A 16,675-nucleotide genomic window follows, 5' to 3' on the forward strand; every position below is an offset into this window, starting at 1 on the left:
CCTGTCTAGAAGCTCTGGGGATGAATCTGCTTTCAAGCTCATTTAGTTTGTTGGCAAACTTCAGTTCCAAGTGGCTGCAGGACTGAGGTTTCTGTATCCTATTAGCTGTAGCCAGGGGACAGTCTCGGCTCCCTTGGCTTGTGGGCCCTTCCTCCCTCTTCAAAGGAACTGCAGGTCCAGTCCTTCTCACACTTCAGATCTCTCTGACCTCTCTTTCTGCCTCAACTTTCCTCCTGCTGTCATGTCCACCACATCTCTCTGATTCTAGCTGGAAAAATTCTTGGCTTTTAAGAGCTCATGTGATTAGAGGAGGCATACCTGGATAATCAGGGTTAATCTCCTTATTTTAAAGTCCGTAACCTTAATTATCTCTGTAAAATCCCTTCCTAGCAGCATCTAGATTAGTGTTTGATTGAATAAGCCAGGAATGGGAGTCTTGGGGGAGTATTTTTAGAACTCAGCCTTGGGGCCGGCCTGTGGCTCACTCGGGAGAGTGTGGTGCTGATAACAACAAGGCCGTGGGATCCTATATAGGGATGGCCAGTTGGCTCACTGGCTGAGTGTCGTGTTGACAACACCAAGCCAAAGGTTGAGATCCCCTTACCGGTCATCTTTTAAGAAAAAAAAAAAAAATCAGCCTAGCACAGAGGTCAGCTGGAATCAGGTAATGAGCAGCCTGCCGAGTCCTGTTAGGGGTTTGGACCTAAGGCTGATGGGATGTCACTGATGGGTTTTAAACAGGAAAGTGTTTAATTCATGCTTTCATTTCCAAGATCTCTGTAATAGAGTTAAAGACACTAGAGTTAGTATAATGGACAACACGATCATATTATATCTCCCTAGTGTGTTGGGAACCCTAATAAAAACTCCTGGAGCTTTAGGACTTTCTAGCTAAAAGGATTCAGACAACTTGTATCTGATCAAGTGATAGTCCTTTCATATTTGGCTGCTTTGGCTGCTTTGGAAAAGCTTTTAAGCATTTTTAGCAGGCTCAATCCAGGCACAATGTGGAAAATGGAGACAGGAAGGCCACCTAGGTGTGATTCAGGAGCAATGGGTGGAGCAGAACCAGGATGGTGGAAGCAGGCGTGGAGAGAAGTAGGCAGACCCAGGGATGTAGGGAGGGCCGAGAGGGGTGGTCAGGAAGGAGCCGAGGATGAAGGAGAGAGATTGGGCTTGGTGGGAAGTGTTCATGCAGCCTGAGATCTTTTTTTAAAAAAGATGACCGGTAAGGGGATCTTAACTTCTGACTTGGTGTTGTCAGCACCACACTCTCCTAAGTGAGCCACGGGCTGGCCCTTGAGATCAACTTGAGACATTCACAGGGGAACATCTAGGTGGCTCTTAGATGGGACAGGGTTTGAGCTCAGGAGAGGGTCCTGAGGTGGTGTTTTAGTTAAGGTATAGGTTTGGTTTCGTGTTACACAGACCCAGAGTGACAGTGACTTATGCAAAATAAAATGCTGGTTCTCTATCATGTAATAATGCCGAGGAAGACAGTTCAGGGCTGGTGTGGTAACTCCAAAGGGACTCAGGCTCCTTTGATCTAGTTGCTCAGCCAAATCTAGGATGGTGCCCTTGTCCACAGAGTTTCACCATTATGTCTGGATAGAACCAGCAGGAGGGGTTTAGGGGTGGGGAATAACACCCAGACCCGTCACACAGCTGCCCTTAGCTGTAAGGGCACCTGGGAAATATAGCTTTCTTCCGGGTGGCCACAAGTCCAGGTAAAGCAGTGGTACTCTTCCTTTACACTAATGGGAGTGGGCTGGCCAGTTAGCTCACTTGGTTAGAGCATGGTGTTGATAACACCAAGGTCAAGGGTTCAGATCCCCTTACTGGCCAGCTGCCACAAAAAAAAAAGAATGGGGGAATAGATTTAGGAGGACCATATCTGCCACAGTTGGAGGTAGAGATTTGGGGATCATCGGGGAATGAGGTAGCAATTGAAGCCATGGGCATGGGTGAGATTGTCCAGCAAGTGTGTGGAGGGACAGTTAAGGCAGCCCAGGCCTGACCTCTAAGAAGACCGCCAGGAGAGAGCCAGTGAGGACAGCCAGAGAGAGGGAAGGCAAAGCAGGCATGTGTGGAGTCACAGGAGCCTGGGGAAGAGAGTGTCACGAAGGGAATCAAAATGTTTAATGCTGCCTTCAGAAGGCTTAAAAGTGTCCTTTGATTTACATATACAGGTCATGATTTTGGTGAAAGTTGTGTCTGTAGAGCACTGGGAGTGTACAGAAGCCTGCGGCTAAGTGATGGGAAGATGAGAAAATATGGACGACTAGGATGGACAGCTCTTTCCAGAAGTTTGGCTGTGAAGGAGGTGAAAGGTCATGTTACGCATTTGAGGGATAGAGAATTAGTTGTTGGGGGCTGGTTGGTGGTTAGCTCAGTTGGTTAGAGTGCTGTGTTATATACACCAAGGTCAAGGGTTCAGATCCCTATACAGGCCAGCTGCCAATAAAAAAAGAGAGAGAGAGAGAATTAGTTGTTGGTTGGCTGGTTGTTTTGAGGCAGGAGAGATTTGAACTTGTTTATATCAGAAAATAGTCTTTTGTTTATATTGTGAGTGGAAAAACTTGACAAGCACACCCCACCACGAAACGTCTGGAAATGCCACATATAATCAAGCAAACATCCTTTAAAATGCACAACTGAGTTGCAAGAAAGTATGGGGAATCCCCAGGAGGTGTACATGAAGAGGAAATTGAAAACCAGAGCTGTGCAAGCTGCTGGGTTGGCTGTGGGTCTGTCTTTACAACAGAAGGGCTTTGGTTTTACACCCACATAGAGACTGGAGATGACGCCTTGCCTGGGGATTTGAAAACTGAGACCCTAACAGAAAGCTTGGACCCTTAAAGGGTGACTCCCTCAGTGGAAGAGTGGACTAGAAAAAAAAACTGCTCCCAGTCCAGAGAGCACAAAAGTACTTTGTCTTATTCTAGATCTGGTGACAATAAAAGGTCTCGTCTGAGAATTTATAACCAAAGGCTTGCCCTCACCTGAATTTGGGTTCAAGTTTACACTATCTGCATGGTCTGGGAAGCCCAAATAAAATTAACAAATAATAGATACAGTTTCATAATACCCCTGAGCCATCCTTGGCAGAAGCAAACACAAAACCTCTCTAGAAAGACATGCCCTCAAACCTGGTCATGTGGATTCCCATTGATAAAGCCCTTTTGAAGCTGAGTTCACAGCCCAAAATTACAAAACGTGAGGGAAAACAATCCATCATAAATGGGAATAAGAAGAAACAACATACAGCAGGATTAGCTCCCACCCTACAACTCTGGAGAATAGAGTTATTGGGTAAAGAACCATACAGCAAGTATGTTTCAAATGCCCAAAGACATAAAAGAAGGAATCAACATGAGAAAGTAATAAGACGGTGTTACAAATGAGAGGGAGAGGTTTAAAATAATGAGAAAGGAGAAAGGGTAAAGCTAATGCACCTATTAATCCATCCAATTACTCATTCATTTCCCTTTCATTGGGCCCTGGTTATGTTTCAGACCATGTTCTGGGTCTAGGAATGTAAAGATGACTCTGGGGATGGCAAGCTGGACTCTACTTCAGGAAGATCACAGGCATCCATCCATGTATCCACTAAACATCCATCCATTCATCCATACATCCACACATCCATCCATCCATCCTTCATTTTGCAGCATTCTCAAGTATCACAGCTAGAAAAGTCTCAATAGAGCAAGTTGTTTCGTTTTCAGCTCTTTTGTACAAAGAACATGAGGCCCAATAATACAAAACTCACTTTTCCAAAGTTTCCAAGTGAGTGGGTGACAGGGCTAGACTGAGAGCCAGGAGGCCTTGCCCCCCGGGGTGTCCCTTCCACAGGGTACTGCCTCTCCTGAGCACTTGGCATGGAGGCATCTAAGTTCTGAACCTATCTCTCTCTTCTGTTTCCCTCGTAGACTGTTCACTCCTCGTGGGCAGAGTCTCCACCACACAGTCCTGTCAGCTGATGGTGACAATGAAAAGTGACATAGTTACCCAGCTCATGAATGACAGATGGGACAGGAGCCCTCATCTCTACCCTGTATCAGTTTTGTGTCCATGTCTTCCATCCCCCAGCCCCTGAGACCCTGAGCTCCTTGAGGGCAGGGCCAGGTCTGATTCCTCCCCAACCCAGCGCCTGGCTCAGAGAAGGTGCTCCTGGTGCAGGCTGGCTGGATGGGCACATCTTGGGGAGTCGACTCTTGGTCTCTCCGCCTGATGGCTCCTCATTGCCTGGCTGCTCCTTCAACTTCCAGCATCCAAGGGATTGGGAGTTAGACTGCAAGCGCTCCTCTGCCCTCTGGAGCAGGAGGAGCAGAGTGTTTCCCTGCGTGTGGGTGAACCCTGCGGTTCCTGCCCAGCGCTAAGCAACACAGCATCACTGCACCTGCACGGGCCTCTTTCTGCTTCAGTGCTTCCGGGCAAGGGTTCGGCATGATGCGACAACGTCCCACACTTTTGTGACCTGCTGATCCATCCATCCCCTTTTCTTTTTTTCTTTTTTCTTTTTTTTTTTTTTTTTCTTTCTATGACCAGTAAGGGGATCATAACCCTCCGCACGGTGTGGTCTGCACCACGCACAGCCAGTGAGTGCACCAGCCACCCCTATATAGGATCCAAACCCGCGGTCTCGGCACTACAAGCGTGGCACTCCCCCGAGTGAGCCACAGGGCCGGCCCCATCCCCTTTTCTTTTAACAAAGAAAGAGCAGAGTTGTGGGTCAATGCCTCCAGCAGGGAACAATATCTACTTGGAACTTAATAACTTTTTTTTTTTTTTTTTGTCCTTTTTTTTGTGTGTGTGTGTGTGACCGCGCTCAGCCACTGAGCTAACCGGCCATCCCTATATAGGATCCGAACTCGCGGCGGAAGCGCTGCTGCGCTCCAAGGGCCGCACTCTACCGAGTGAGCCACGGGGGTCGGCCCGGAACTTAATAACTTTTTTACGGTGCATTTATTTTCATGTTTAACCTATTTATGGCAAGTGATACTAGTTTTCCATTTACAGAAGTGATACAAAAAAGACTCCTTTTAAAATAAGTTTATTAAGCAAATAGTGAGCCAATTGAAAGGAAACTAGAAAGTAAATAATAGTACAGGCAGTAAACTGATATGGCAAAAATCCTAATATTCATGACTGAAGTTTGGGAAATCAGACCTGGGAGGATGGAAACTCCACCTGCTCTCTCACTCCTGGCTCCTGTCCCTGAGGAGAGGTTGGTGACATAGTCGGCTTCATTTCTGTGGCCAGGGCATTGTAGGTAAGCCTGTCTTGGGGCTAATCTGTCTCTCTGGACCACTCCAGCAGCTGGGAGGTAAGATGGCCAGGGGCCACATTGTGGGAGCTGCCCTGCCTTGGAACCATACTCCTTTCCACAGTGGGTCAAAGTCAGCTCTCCTTGGCCCAGGCCTTCCTTACCATGGAGTAGTAATGTTCAGAGGGTTGATGTGCGCAGCCACAGAGGCCAGCAGAGGACCCTGCTGGTCTTCTAAGACTCTAGGTCCCGACTCCAGGCAAAAGACGGACTCTCCATCTTGGCTCAGCAGGTTCCTTGTTGCCATTTGGGGGACAGAGCCACACTTCGCATGTAATAAAATGCTCCTTCACCTGGTCTTGTCCTCTCTGTGTGTGTTTTCCTGAGTGGTTGAGGAAGGATAAGATATGTGACTCTGGGAAGCTGGATTCCTCCTGTATCCTGCTAAAACGACTGACGCTGGTCATCACCACACCCAGTCTTTTCCTCAGCATCCAAGGGACCCCTTGGCTTTGATATTGGCATCTTAGGTGCACACTGGAGGAGGCAGTGGCTGGGTTGATGCTATTTCCTTCCTATCGAGTACCTTGCATTCTTAATTCAGAGTACAATCTGGCCCAGAGTCGGCCCGCCTAGGGCTCTCTGAGCCACAGCCCCAGAAGCCAAGCAGAGGCATTGCTGCCTGTCCCCTGCAGCACAGGCTCTGTCCACATTCAGCCTGCCCACCACCTACACTCAGGGGAACAGAAATCCAGATGCAAAAACCTTGCAGGGGCATCTTCCATGGGAAGTCTCAGGATCAGCCCGGAGGCTGGAGCCGTGGGTCTTATGGTCCATCTGAAGGAGGACCTTCTTCAGGGGTCTCTGGGAGGCTGGTCCTCCAGGGTCTGGGAATTCAGAGCCCCACACTAGTCCGGCCTTCACGTCTCCAGAAAGCAGAGATCTGCTCCAGGGTGACCCGAGGTTGGAGGCCCCAGTTAGGCTCAGGGCTCCCTGGCTGCTGTCTCCAGGCCTGGGGGCTCTCAAACAGGGCTCTGGCCTCTGGCCTCTGCTCAGGCTCAGCCCAGCTCACCAGACCTGCAGCATGAGGTCTCTCCTCCCAGGGCTGGGGCCCCCAGAAGGTGCTGCGGGCTGGGACCTCAGGCGGGGTCTGGGGGACCAAGGAGCTGGGAGCAGAGCTGGGGGCTGAAGGCACAGGTGGGGCAGTTGCTCGGGCCTCCAAGGTGTCCCCGAGGGTGGGAGGGCTTGGGGAACCGTCCATCAACAGGGGCGCCGCCGAGCCGTACCAGTCCTCAGAGCGCTCTCGGGGGGTGCCCGAGGGCTCGATCCACAGCTCTCCTCCAGGACGCCAGACCAGGGCTGGGGTGCGCTGGCCGGGGTCTGGGCGGAGAGAGCGGCGGAACAGGCGATCGGCCAACACGGCTGTAGTCAGCATGAAGAAGGCGGCCAGGCAGGCCAGGCCCAACATGATGGGGATGCAGAGCCCGCAGGGGAGCAGGGACCATGAGGTTATCTCCCACGCAGGGGACCCCGTCACGGGCGCAGGGGGCCGCTCTGGAGTCGAAGGCATCTGGGAGACAAGGGGGGGATGAGAAGGGACAAATGAGGCGGGAGTTGGCACAGTCGAGACAAGGAGAGAGGCAGCAGGTGTCCAAGAAAGCGCCAGAAGGGGCCAGGGTGGGCCAGGTGGGGCCGAGCCCCCGCGGAAGCCCCGCATCCCTCCCAGACTCCGGGGTGCCCCAGATGCCAGGGTAAGTGAAGGCGCCCGGGTCTTCTTTCCTCCGCAGGTCTCGCGGCCTGGAGAGGAAGTGGTGGGTGAGGAAACGAGAACCTTCCTCCCAGTCCCCTCCGCTCGCCGCTGCACCTCTGGCCCTGGCCACTGTCCTCGGAGTGGGTCCTGCTCTCGGCCGGCGGGCGCCACTGAGATTGCTGCGCGCCAGGTCTCAAGCGCCACCTCGGTCCCTGTCCTGGCCTCCGCCCGTGTCTGCCGCCCTGGTGTGTCCCTCTGCCCCAGATCCCCGTGTGCAGGGGCCGCCTGCACCCTCACCCACCGCGGACAGTCCGGGCTCCTCTCCCTGCCTGACGAGCCGCTCCTCCCGGCGCAGGGCGGCCGGGCGCAGGGGCTGGCCTCGCAGGAGGGCGGAAGGAAGGGCACCCCCTGCTGCCGGGCAACGCGCCCCAGCTCCCCTGCCCCCACGCGTGTTTCCAAGGCAACCTGGGGGATGTGGTCGCTGCGGTGAGGAGGCGTTTCCTGGAGTAAGGTGGGGCCGACAGGGGCAGTGGTTCTGTTGAACTCAGCCTCACCCACTAGCCAGGCCCTGGGTTCCAGAATATGCATCCAGATGCCAAGAAAGCGGACACAGAGACCCGGGCCGTCCCTCGCCGCAGCGCCATGGCGCCCCCTCTGTCTGCTCCTGGAGGACTCTGCTCTGTCTGCTTCCCGTCCTGCCCTGACCCGCTCAGTGACCTCCCAGACCCGCTCCTGCCATGCGGCCCCTCCACGCCCTCTGGCTTGACCAGCTTTCTTCACACTTTTAGTGAACTAATTTCCTTCTCTTCAGACCATTTAGCCCCAATTTTGGTTGGAAAATATCTGTGAGGTGAGGCATTGGTAGCAAAAATGTCAGGCCTCCAGAAGAATCCAGGGTGTAAAACAGGCTCCGGCCCTCTCTGCTCCTTCTTCTGTGCTGAGTGCCCTCAGCGCCTGGAGTCCAGGCGCCCTTCACATGTCATCTAGTTTGACTCACTCATCGGCAGAGGACAAAAGTAAGGCCTAAAAAGGGAGGTGACATGCCAGAGTCACACAACCCATGTTTGTGCATGTATGTGTGTGGTGGGGCAGGTGGGAGGGCGTAGACATGAATACCTGTTCTGCCGAGCTCCCTGCACACAGCACAACTCTTAGGTATTCATATTTTGGTTTTTGTCATGACAGTCATTTCATGTGAAAGGCTACAAAAATATGTCGAAATGTTACCATCTTTCAAAAGATGGTCACAAGGTGTATTAGTCCGTTTGTGTTGTTTATAACAGAATAAATGGAACTGGGTGATTTATAAAGAAAATGAAATTTATTGCTTACAGTTTCTGAGACTGGAAAGTCCAAAGTCCCTCTGATGGTGGCGACAGTGACTCAGGGGTCTCACATTGCAAGATGGTGGAAACAGAGAGAGCAGAGAGAGAGAGAGACAGACTCTCTTTTTTTAAAGCCCTCAGAACCACGCCCTTCACCACTGTTTTTAATCCATTCATTACTATACAGTCTGACAACCCAATCACCTCTTCAAGGCCCCACCTTACAATTACCATAACAGGAATTCCCACCCTGTTAACAGTCATAGTGGGGGCTAAGTTTCTAATACATGAAACTTGGGGGATACATTTCAAGCTTCATTGAGTTTTGGGTGGACATAATTCAGTCCACTACACAAGTGCAGCCTGACTCAGAAGACTCTGTCCCGTGGGTTTAGGGAAAGGCCAGAAGAGCGCAGGTGCAGTGTGGGGCCGGGTGGGGGGAGAGGGAGAGCCCCAGACCTCTGAGCCTCAAGACAGGTGCAGAAAGCTGATGGGATTAGAATCTGATGAGATTACAAGCCTTAAAATAAAACCTGAACTTAATGCCACTGAACTGCACACTTACAAATGGTTAAGATGGTAAATTTTATGTTATGTGTATTTTACTACAATCAAAAAATGTTTCATTTTTAGAAATCCAAAGAAATCAATTAATAAAAGCTGGAAATGATGTGTCTTCTTTTGTAATTAATCTTTCTTAAAAATAAAAACAAAAACACCCCCCCCCGAAAAAACCCTATAGAAGAGTAAACGTTATTAAAAAACAGAAATATCAGATGTGCTTTTTCTGTTACTAAGGTATCAAACTGGCTGTTTTGATTCTTATCTTTCATCACTTAAAAAAAAAAAAGCTTAAGAAATTTTAACTGGTTCCTCAAAAATATTAAACATGGGATTATCAGATGATCCAGAAATTCCACTTCTACATACTCATGTATACCCAAAACAATTGAAAGCAAGGATTCAGACATTTATACACTAGGCTGGTTAGCTAACTTGGTTATAGCGTGGTGCTGATAACACCAAGGTCAAGGGTTTGATCCCTGTACTGGTCAGCCACAAAACAAAACAAAACAAAACAAAACAAGAACTACAGTTGTACACTAATCTTCATAGTAGCACTATTAGCAATAGCTAAAAAGGTGGAAGCAACCCAAATGCCCATTGGAAGATGAATGGATTTTTAAAAAGTAGTATATACATCCAATGAAATATTATTCAGCTTTAAAAAGGAAGAAAATTCTATCACATGCTACAACATGGATGAACCTTGAAAACATTATGCTAAGTGAAATAAACCAGTCACAAAAGGACAATACTGCATGATTCCACTTATCTGGGGTACCCAGAATAGTCAGATTCACAGAGACAGAAAACAGAATGGCTGTTGTCAGGGCCTGGGGGGGAGGGGAAATGGGAGTTATTGTTTAATGTGCACAGAGTTTCAGTCTGGGAAGATGAAAACGTTCTGGAGATGGATGGTGATGACGGTTGCACAGCAATGTGAATGTACTTAATGCCACTGAACTACACAGTAAAAAATGTTTAAAGTGATACATTTTATACGATATATATTTTACCACAATAAAATTTTTAAACTAATATTATTTTAAAAATTGAAATATAGAGATAAAAATTCTTCCCCATAATCTCCCCACTCCCAAATAAACCTGCATTCTTTTTATAGGCGTCTGCAGGGTGGGGCTCAGAACCCATGTGTCCTGACCCCCAGGTTCCTCCCGCTCCACCATGCAAGAATTTCTGAAAAAAGGAATTAGGAAGTTTCTCAAAGAGAATGTGCCACAGAGAAGTCTCTGGCTCAAAAGCCTAGAAAACAGGCCTTTGAGGCATGTCTTCTGGGGAGGAGGTGGTCCTTGGGCCAGGCGTTCCGGGATGAGCCTGACTGTGCCTAGAAGCAGTCAGAGAAAACTGTATTTCTTCATAGACTACAGAGCTGCCTGTGGACTGCTGTGTCCTTGCAATTTACTGAACCTTGTGTGATGGGACGGTTTAAGTGGGGGCTTTGTTATCTGCTAAAATAGAGATGCTCTTCAGAGTTCTGTCCTTGATGCTCCTTGCTCCTAAGTCTATATGTTGGTTTTAAACCACATCTGCTAACTCTTTGACACACCTTCTATAAAAGAATTGAAGGAGTCTTCTCTTGAATATGGGCTGGCCTTAGTGACTGACTTCTTTTTTTTTTTTGGACCGATAAGGGGATCACAACCCTCGGCATGGTGTGGTCTGCACCACGCTCAGCCAGTGAGCCCACCGGCCATCCCTATACAGGATCTGAACCCACAGCCTCAGCACTACCAGCACCTCACTCTCCCGAGTAAGCCGTGGGGCTGGCCCAGTGACTGACTTCTAATAAATACAATGCAGCATGACTTTCAAGGTAGGTTTTTTTTTTAAAGGGGTGGAGCTTCTACCTAGCACCACCCATGTGCTCTTTCCCTGCTCCCCTCTCCACAGTGCTCACCCTTGGAACCCAGCCACCATGTTGTGAGGAAGCCCAAGACATATCTAGGTGCCCTGACTAAAGTCCCAACTAGGGTCCCACTAACAGCCAGTATCAACTACCAAACATGTAAATGAGAAAATCTTCAGATGATTCCAGCCCCAATCCTCAAGCCACCTGAGATGATGCCAGGTAGAGTAGAGATCTCCATGGAGTCCTGCCCAAATGCAGACTGTGAAAAAAATAAATATTGCTCTCTTACATCATTAAATTTTGGGGTGGCTTATGACATAGAAATAGGTAACTGTAACACGCTACTTCAGTGGTTCTCACCAGGTGGGTAAGGGCAACACTTCAGAATCACCTGTGGGGTCTTCTCGAGAGTTCACTTTTTGTCCCTATACTCCCCCACTCTCCCTTGCCAGATTCTTATACTATTTTCAGGCCTGATATGGGAGGAGGAACACATTGGCAACAGGAGCGGGTTAAGAAATTCCACCAGGGCCGGCCCGTGGCTCACTCGGGAGAGTGCGGTGCTGATAACACCAAGGCCCCGGGTTCGGATCCCATATACGGATGGCTGGTTCGCTCACTGGCTGAGCGTGGTGCTGACAACACCAAGTCAAGGGTTAAGATCCCCTTACCGGTCATCTTTTAAAAAAAAAAGAAAAAAAAAAAAAAAGAAATTCCACCAGAGATTCAGATATGCCTTCTCCTTCATGGAGACTCACTAGATCTGCTCTGTCCAGTACAGTGACCAGTAGCCACATGTTGTTCTTTAAATTCAAATTAACTAAAACATGACACAATAAAAAATTCAGTTCCTCTGTCTCACTAATTACAAGCACATAATAGGCATCTGCAGCTAGTGGCCATGTTTTGGAGGGTGTACCTACAAGATGTTTCCATCATTATAGAAAGTCCTATCGACAGTGCTGCTGTGTAGAACCTCACTCTATCAGTCTGTTTCTGTTACTTATAACAAAATACCTGAAACTGGGTGATTTATAAAGAAAATGAAGTTTACTGCTTACAGTTTCAGAGGCTGGGAAGTCCAAAGTCCAGGGAACACATCTGGTTGTGGCAAGTGACCCAGGGGTCTCACATGACAGAAAATGGTGGAGCAGAGAGAAACTAACCTCTCATGTGCTCTTCTTTTAAAGCCCTCAGAACCAGGCCCTTACCACCATTTTTAATCCATTCATTAGGGCACAGGTCCTACAATCTAATCACCTCTTCAAGGCCCCCTCCCTTTCAATTACCATAACAGGATTTCCCACCCTCTTCACAGTCACAGTGGGGATCAAATTACTAACACATAAAACTTGGAGGACACAATCTATATCACTCACTATCCAGAGTGTGGTGTGAGCATCAGCAACATCAGTATATCCTGGGAAAGCATAATATGCAGAATCTCAGGATCCACATGACCAGCAGAATCAGAATCTGCATCTTATCAGGATGCCCAGGTGAAAAAGCACAGTGCTAGCCAGAAATTATCAGCCTTGGGTGTGCATTAGAAGCAGTGAGGGAGCTTTTTAAAAAGCTAGATGCTCAGGCCATACCCCAGACCAAGTAAGTCAGAATCTCTGGGGGTGGAACCCAAGCATCAAGCTTCTTTAAGGTTTTCCAGGTGATTGCAATGTGCAGCCAGGAGTGAGAATTGCTCTAGGTTATATCCTCTAGGAGTCCACAGCTGCTGCCCTACAGTGGGCACCTGTTGGATTATTTGGCCAGCATCACTGGTTGAGGAATTGCCTTCTCTGAATGGTTGCACTGAGAGCTGTTGTGTTCCTATGGTGTCACCCCCCACCTAGCCTCGAGGTACTGAGTTAAACACCCCATGCATGCTGGACTAATTAGTTCTTGCTCTTGGAATTTCGGAACTGAGACCAAATAATTCTCTTGGTGACTGAATCTGTTCCATGTAAAAGTTGGGATCTGTCAGTGGCCCTCTCTCCCATGATGCAGAACAGAGAAGTAGAAGAAGCCACACAGCAGGGTGGAGCATGGGAGAGAGAAAGAGAATGTTCTGATGGCATTCAAGTCCCTGGTCCCAGTTCCTTCCTGATGCTCAGCTATATTCCTCTATTGGGGTCCTTATGTCCTTCTAATACATTTCCCTTTGTGCTTAACAGTTTGGGCTGGGTTCTGTGACTTGCAACCAAAAAGTGCTAATTTATATAACCCTAGGCCTCTTTCCTAGGTCCCAGAGCAGAATTTCCAACTAGATCCTCTGGGTGACTCAAAGTTAATAAGTAAAAACCAGCTTCGTCTATTATTCTAGAGCACATTTCTTTTCGTACTTTTCTACATTTGTGTAACATTTCCTAATAAATTTTTTTTTTAAAAATCCATCATCTTCTCCCTCTTAACCTATTCTCCCTTGTCTATCTGAATTAAGGGCATCATGACCTACCCAGATTGCTGAGCTGAGATATTCTGGAATCTTTCCTCTTCCTCACCCCTTTCAACAGTCAACCAGTCTGGGTGATTTACAGATACCTGGCAAATTTGTCTGCTCCTCTCCATCCCCAAAGCCATCACCTTAGTCCAGGTTCTTACCATGTCCGTCCATCAGTCCATATCTACAGCCTCCTGATGCGCATTATTCGCCTACTCTCATCCCCTCCCCATCCCAATCTTTTCCACGGTTATCTTTTAAAAAGACATCTGATCCTATCACCTTCCTGCTTTAAAGTCTTTAAGGGCCTTTTCTGCCAACAAGATCAATTGAAATTCCTTCACTTAGCACACAGACCTCTTCATCATCTGTCTCCAAACTCAACTCTCCAGCCTCAGTTTCACCATTTGCACGGTGAGCTCACATTCAGAGAAGCTCACGGCTCCCTAAGTTCATTGTCTGGCTTTCTCATATACGCACTTACTTATGCATCCACCCATCCACCTATCCAATAAAAGTCCAGTGATTCGGCACTTTTCTAGGTGCTGGAATACATAGTCTCTTTCCCCTTGATGTCGGAATGTCCTTCTATTTGGCTAACTCTTACTAGTTCATCATGACTCAGCTAAAACATCATCCCTTAGGAAGCCTCCCACAACTTCGCCAAAGGCTAGAAAGAGATGTTCTCTCTGTGATGCATGGAAAGGGCAAGGCTTCCAGGTGTTAATGATGCTTGTGTATTCTCCCAGGATCTCCTAAGGAATGACTCCATTTCTGGGCTTTATTCCAAGAAAAATGATCAGGAACCACCCAGGATGGATTGACCCAGATTTCTATAAAAAGGCAGCCAAGCCAAGTTGCCTAGCAAGTGCATCATGCTGGGTGCGATACTGGACACCTAATTTTCAGAAAGAGAAACCAACGTGGATTGGAATGTGTGTGTAGATGGGTGTGCTCCTACTTCTGTGTGTGTGTGTATATGCTTGTGCTTGTGTGTGCCTGGGGGTGTCAGAACCCCTGATTCCAGCTGAATGGACCTGTAGCCAGGGGGAAGCTATGATTATGCTCTGGAAAGGAGCCTGGCTACTTCCGGGTATGGAGCTCTGCCTTAAGGACTGCTCACTTTCTGGGGAAAAGCACACACTGTCAACCCTGAACTGAGTTTGGAACATTTTGGCTACCAGCAAATCTACAAATGCAAGCAGTATTTATTGAGTATCTATTATGTGCTAGACACTAGGATTCAACAGTGAACAATCAGACATGGGCCCTGTGCTCATGGGGTTTGCTTGGGAGAGACAGACAAGCAGCCAAGTAGTTAGAGAACAGTGTCCTGAGCCAAGCAGCCAGTATGGCCCAAGCTCCTGCTGGTCTCAGTATATTTTAGTTATGTGCCTCTTCTTTGTGTTTGGAATTTTAAAGAAGGCTTCCTGGATAAAACTGCCTGATTTGGGGGGAGTGTGCAGACAAGGGAGGGGAGGAAGCAGGCTTTTCTGCAGTGCAGCCTCTTTGAGGGGACAGTGTTTGCAAACCTGAAGGCCACAGTTCTGAGCTATGTCCTCTCTAATCAAAAGGTCCAAATGATGCCAGGCTCAGTGTGGATGGTCCTCAGAGGAACAGACTTGAGGGTCTCTCATGGGTTCTACCCCCTGGGTTCTGCTAACATTCAGCCTAAAGGGCTTTCTAACAGACCCTAGGCACCTCCTTTACCTCTGCTTGGATCCTGCCTACCCAATCCGTCTCTAAACCCGCACAAAAAAGAAACCCCAAACCCATACCTGAACAGTTCTCTGCAGCCCTAGACTGAAGCTGAAGCTGAAGCCCACAGGCTGTATCAGGAGACGATGGGACCTGATGGATACATGTGGCCCCCCAGAAAAGAGAAAATGGTTGAGCTGAGTATGTGTAGGGGGCACCCTGCCCACACGGCCACTTGCTGTGGGCCCCATTTCTCTGCCATCATGTCACTTGGAAAGTCACTGCAGTGCATTCCAGGCTGAGGCTTTCCGTAGCCAGCATCTTAGCTTACATCCTGTAATACTTGCTGCTCACGAGATGTTCCCGGGAGAAAGGAGGCCCCAGGGACGACTACATCTTTTTCAAATTCCTGTGTGTAATAGGCCTGACCATAATCAGCCTCTTAGCCTGATTCCGGTGGAGATGGATGTTCACAAGACGACACTGATGTTTCATATCCTCCACAACCTACCTGGTCATCACTGCCCCATACATCAGGAAAGTTTACTACTTCCATGGGTCATTATCACCTGTGATCTGACTGGGAAACCCACTTATATCCTGGCTCCGAGGGACGCACCCATCTAGATTCTGCCTCCAGCATTCCCATTCCATGCCAAGGAGGTATCAACTGGGTCCTGAACACATCACCCTGAGGCACTTTCTACATGTAGAAGGACTGGATGGTCATTTTTTATTTTAAGTTTATTTACTTATTAATATTATTATTTTACATTCTAAGATGTTGTTGCAGAGCAGTTGGTGGGGAGTGGGGCAGGGGAAGGGGAAAGGAAATAGGGAGGTGTAAGGAGGGGTGACATGGTTGAGGTCTGTGGCATCACCCTCATTCCTGCAGGGGAGACCAGGGGGCTTCTAGCAGTGGCTTGGTCACTGCTGGTCTGGGTACAGATGTCAGGGGGATGTGGCTGAAGCTTGGGAGCCCAGGGTGCTTCCAGCAGCTCAGTGGTGGTCGCTGGGCTGGTTGTGGGTGTCAGGAGGGTGTGGCTGAGGCCTGAGGTGGGTGGCCAAATTTTAATAATACAAATAATAATACAGATTTTTATTATTATTTCTGATGTATTTATTATTGAGCAATAATTCATACACCATAAAATTCACCCTTTTAAAATATACAGTTCAGTGGGTTTTAGTATATTCACAAGATTGTGCAACTATCACCACTGTCTAATTTCAGAACATTTTCATGTAATCCTTTGTGACTTGCTTCTTTCACATAGCATAATGTTTTCTAGGTTCATCCATGCTGTGGCATGAATCAGTACTTCATTCCTTTTCCCCCATCTGTCTTTCATTCCTCTTTATAGCTGAATAATATTCCATTGTAAGGATATATTACCATTTGTTTTTCCATTCATCAGTTGAGAACATGTGTGTTTCCTTTTTTGGCTATTATAAGTAATGCTGTCATGAAAATTCACGTGTAAGTTATTATATGGACATATGTTTTCAATTTCTTTTGGTGGATACCTAGGAGCAGAATTGCTGGGTCATATGTTAACTCTATTTTTAACTTTTTGAGGAACTGTGAGCAGCCAAATTTACAACTGCTGAGTTCATCTACTTCTCCTTACTTTCTACTCAGAACTCACCCTTCTACAGCAATGCAGCTTCCACACCTTCCTCCTCTACCCTGTTGAGGAGCCACCACAAACCTGGCTACTGGGCAAAATACTGCACACATGCAAGAAGAGAAACAACAGTGGGC

General features: G+C 48.0%; 1 protein-coding gene and 1 non-coding gene across 2 annotated transcripts; one reads left to right on the plus strand and one right to left on the minus strand.

Moving 5' to 3' along the window:
• Positions 1 to 1,770: 1,770 nt before the first annotated feature.
• TRNAI-GAU (transfer RNA isoleucine (anticodon GAU)) lies at positions 1,771 to 1,845 on the plus strand. The gene has a single exon. It is a non-coding gene; the product is annotated as a tRNA-Ile (tRNA).
• Positions 1,846 to 6,164: 4,319 nt separating this feature from the next.
• C6H16orf54 (chromosome 6 C16orf54 homolog) lies at positions 6,165 to 7,371 on the minus strand. The gene is made up of 2 exons (XM_063101111.1): positions 7,321 to 7,371; positions 6,165 to 6,839 (listed from the first exon to the last, which is right to left on the minus strand). The coding sequence occupies exon 2, from the start codon at positions 6,837 to 6,839 to the stop codon at positions 6,165 to 6,167; it is 675 nt and encodes a 224-aa protein (XP_062957181.1). The 5' UTR covers positions 7,321 to 7,371.
• Positions 7,372 to 16,675: the final 9,304 nt, after the last annotated feature.

Source organism: Cynocephalus volans, chromosome 6 (assembly GCF_027409185.1).
Source record: "Cynocephalus volans isolate mCynVol1 chromosome 6, mCynVol1.pri, whole genome shotgun sequence".
NCBI classification, from domain to species: domain Eukaryota; kingdom Metazoa; phylum Chordata; class Mammalia; order Dermoptera; family Cynocephalidae; genus Cynocephalus; species Cynocephalus volans.

Excerpts from the sequence above, each read along its gene's own strand:
- C6H16orf54 (XM_063101111.1), bottom strand. The coding sequence starts at position 6,839 with ATGCCTTCGACTCCAGAGCGGCCCCCTGCGCCCGTGACGGGGTCCCCT.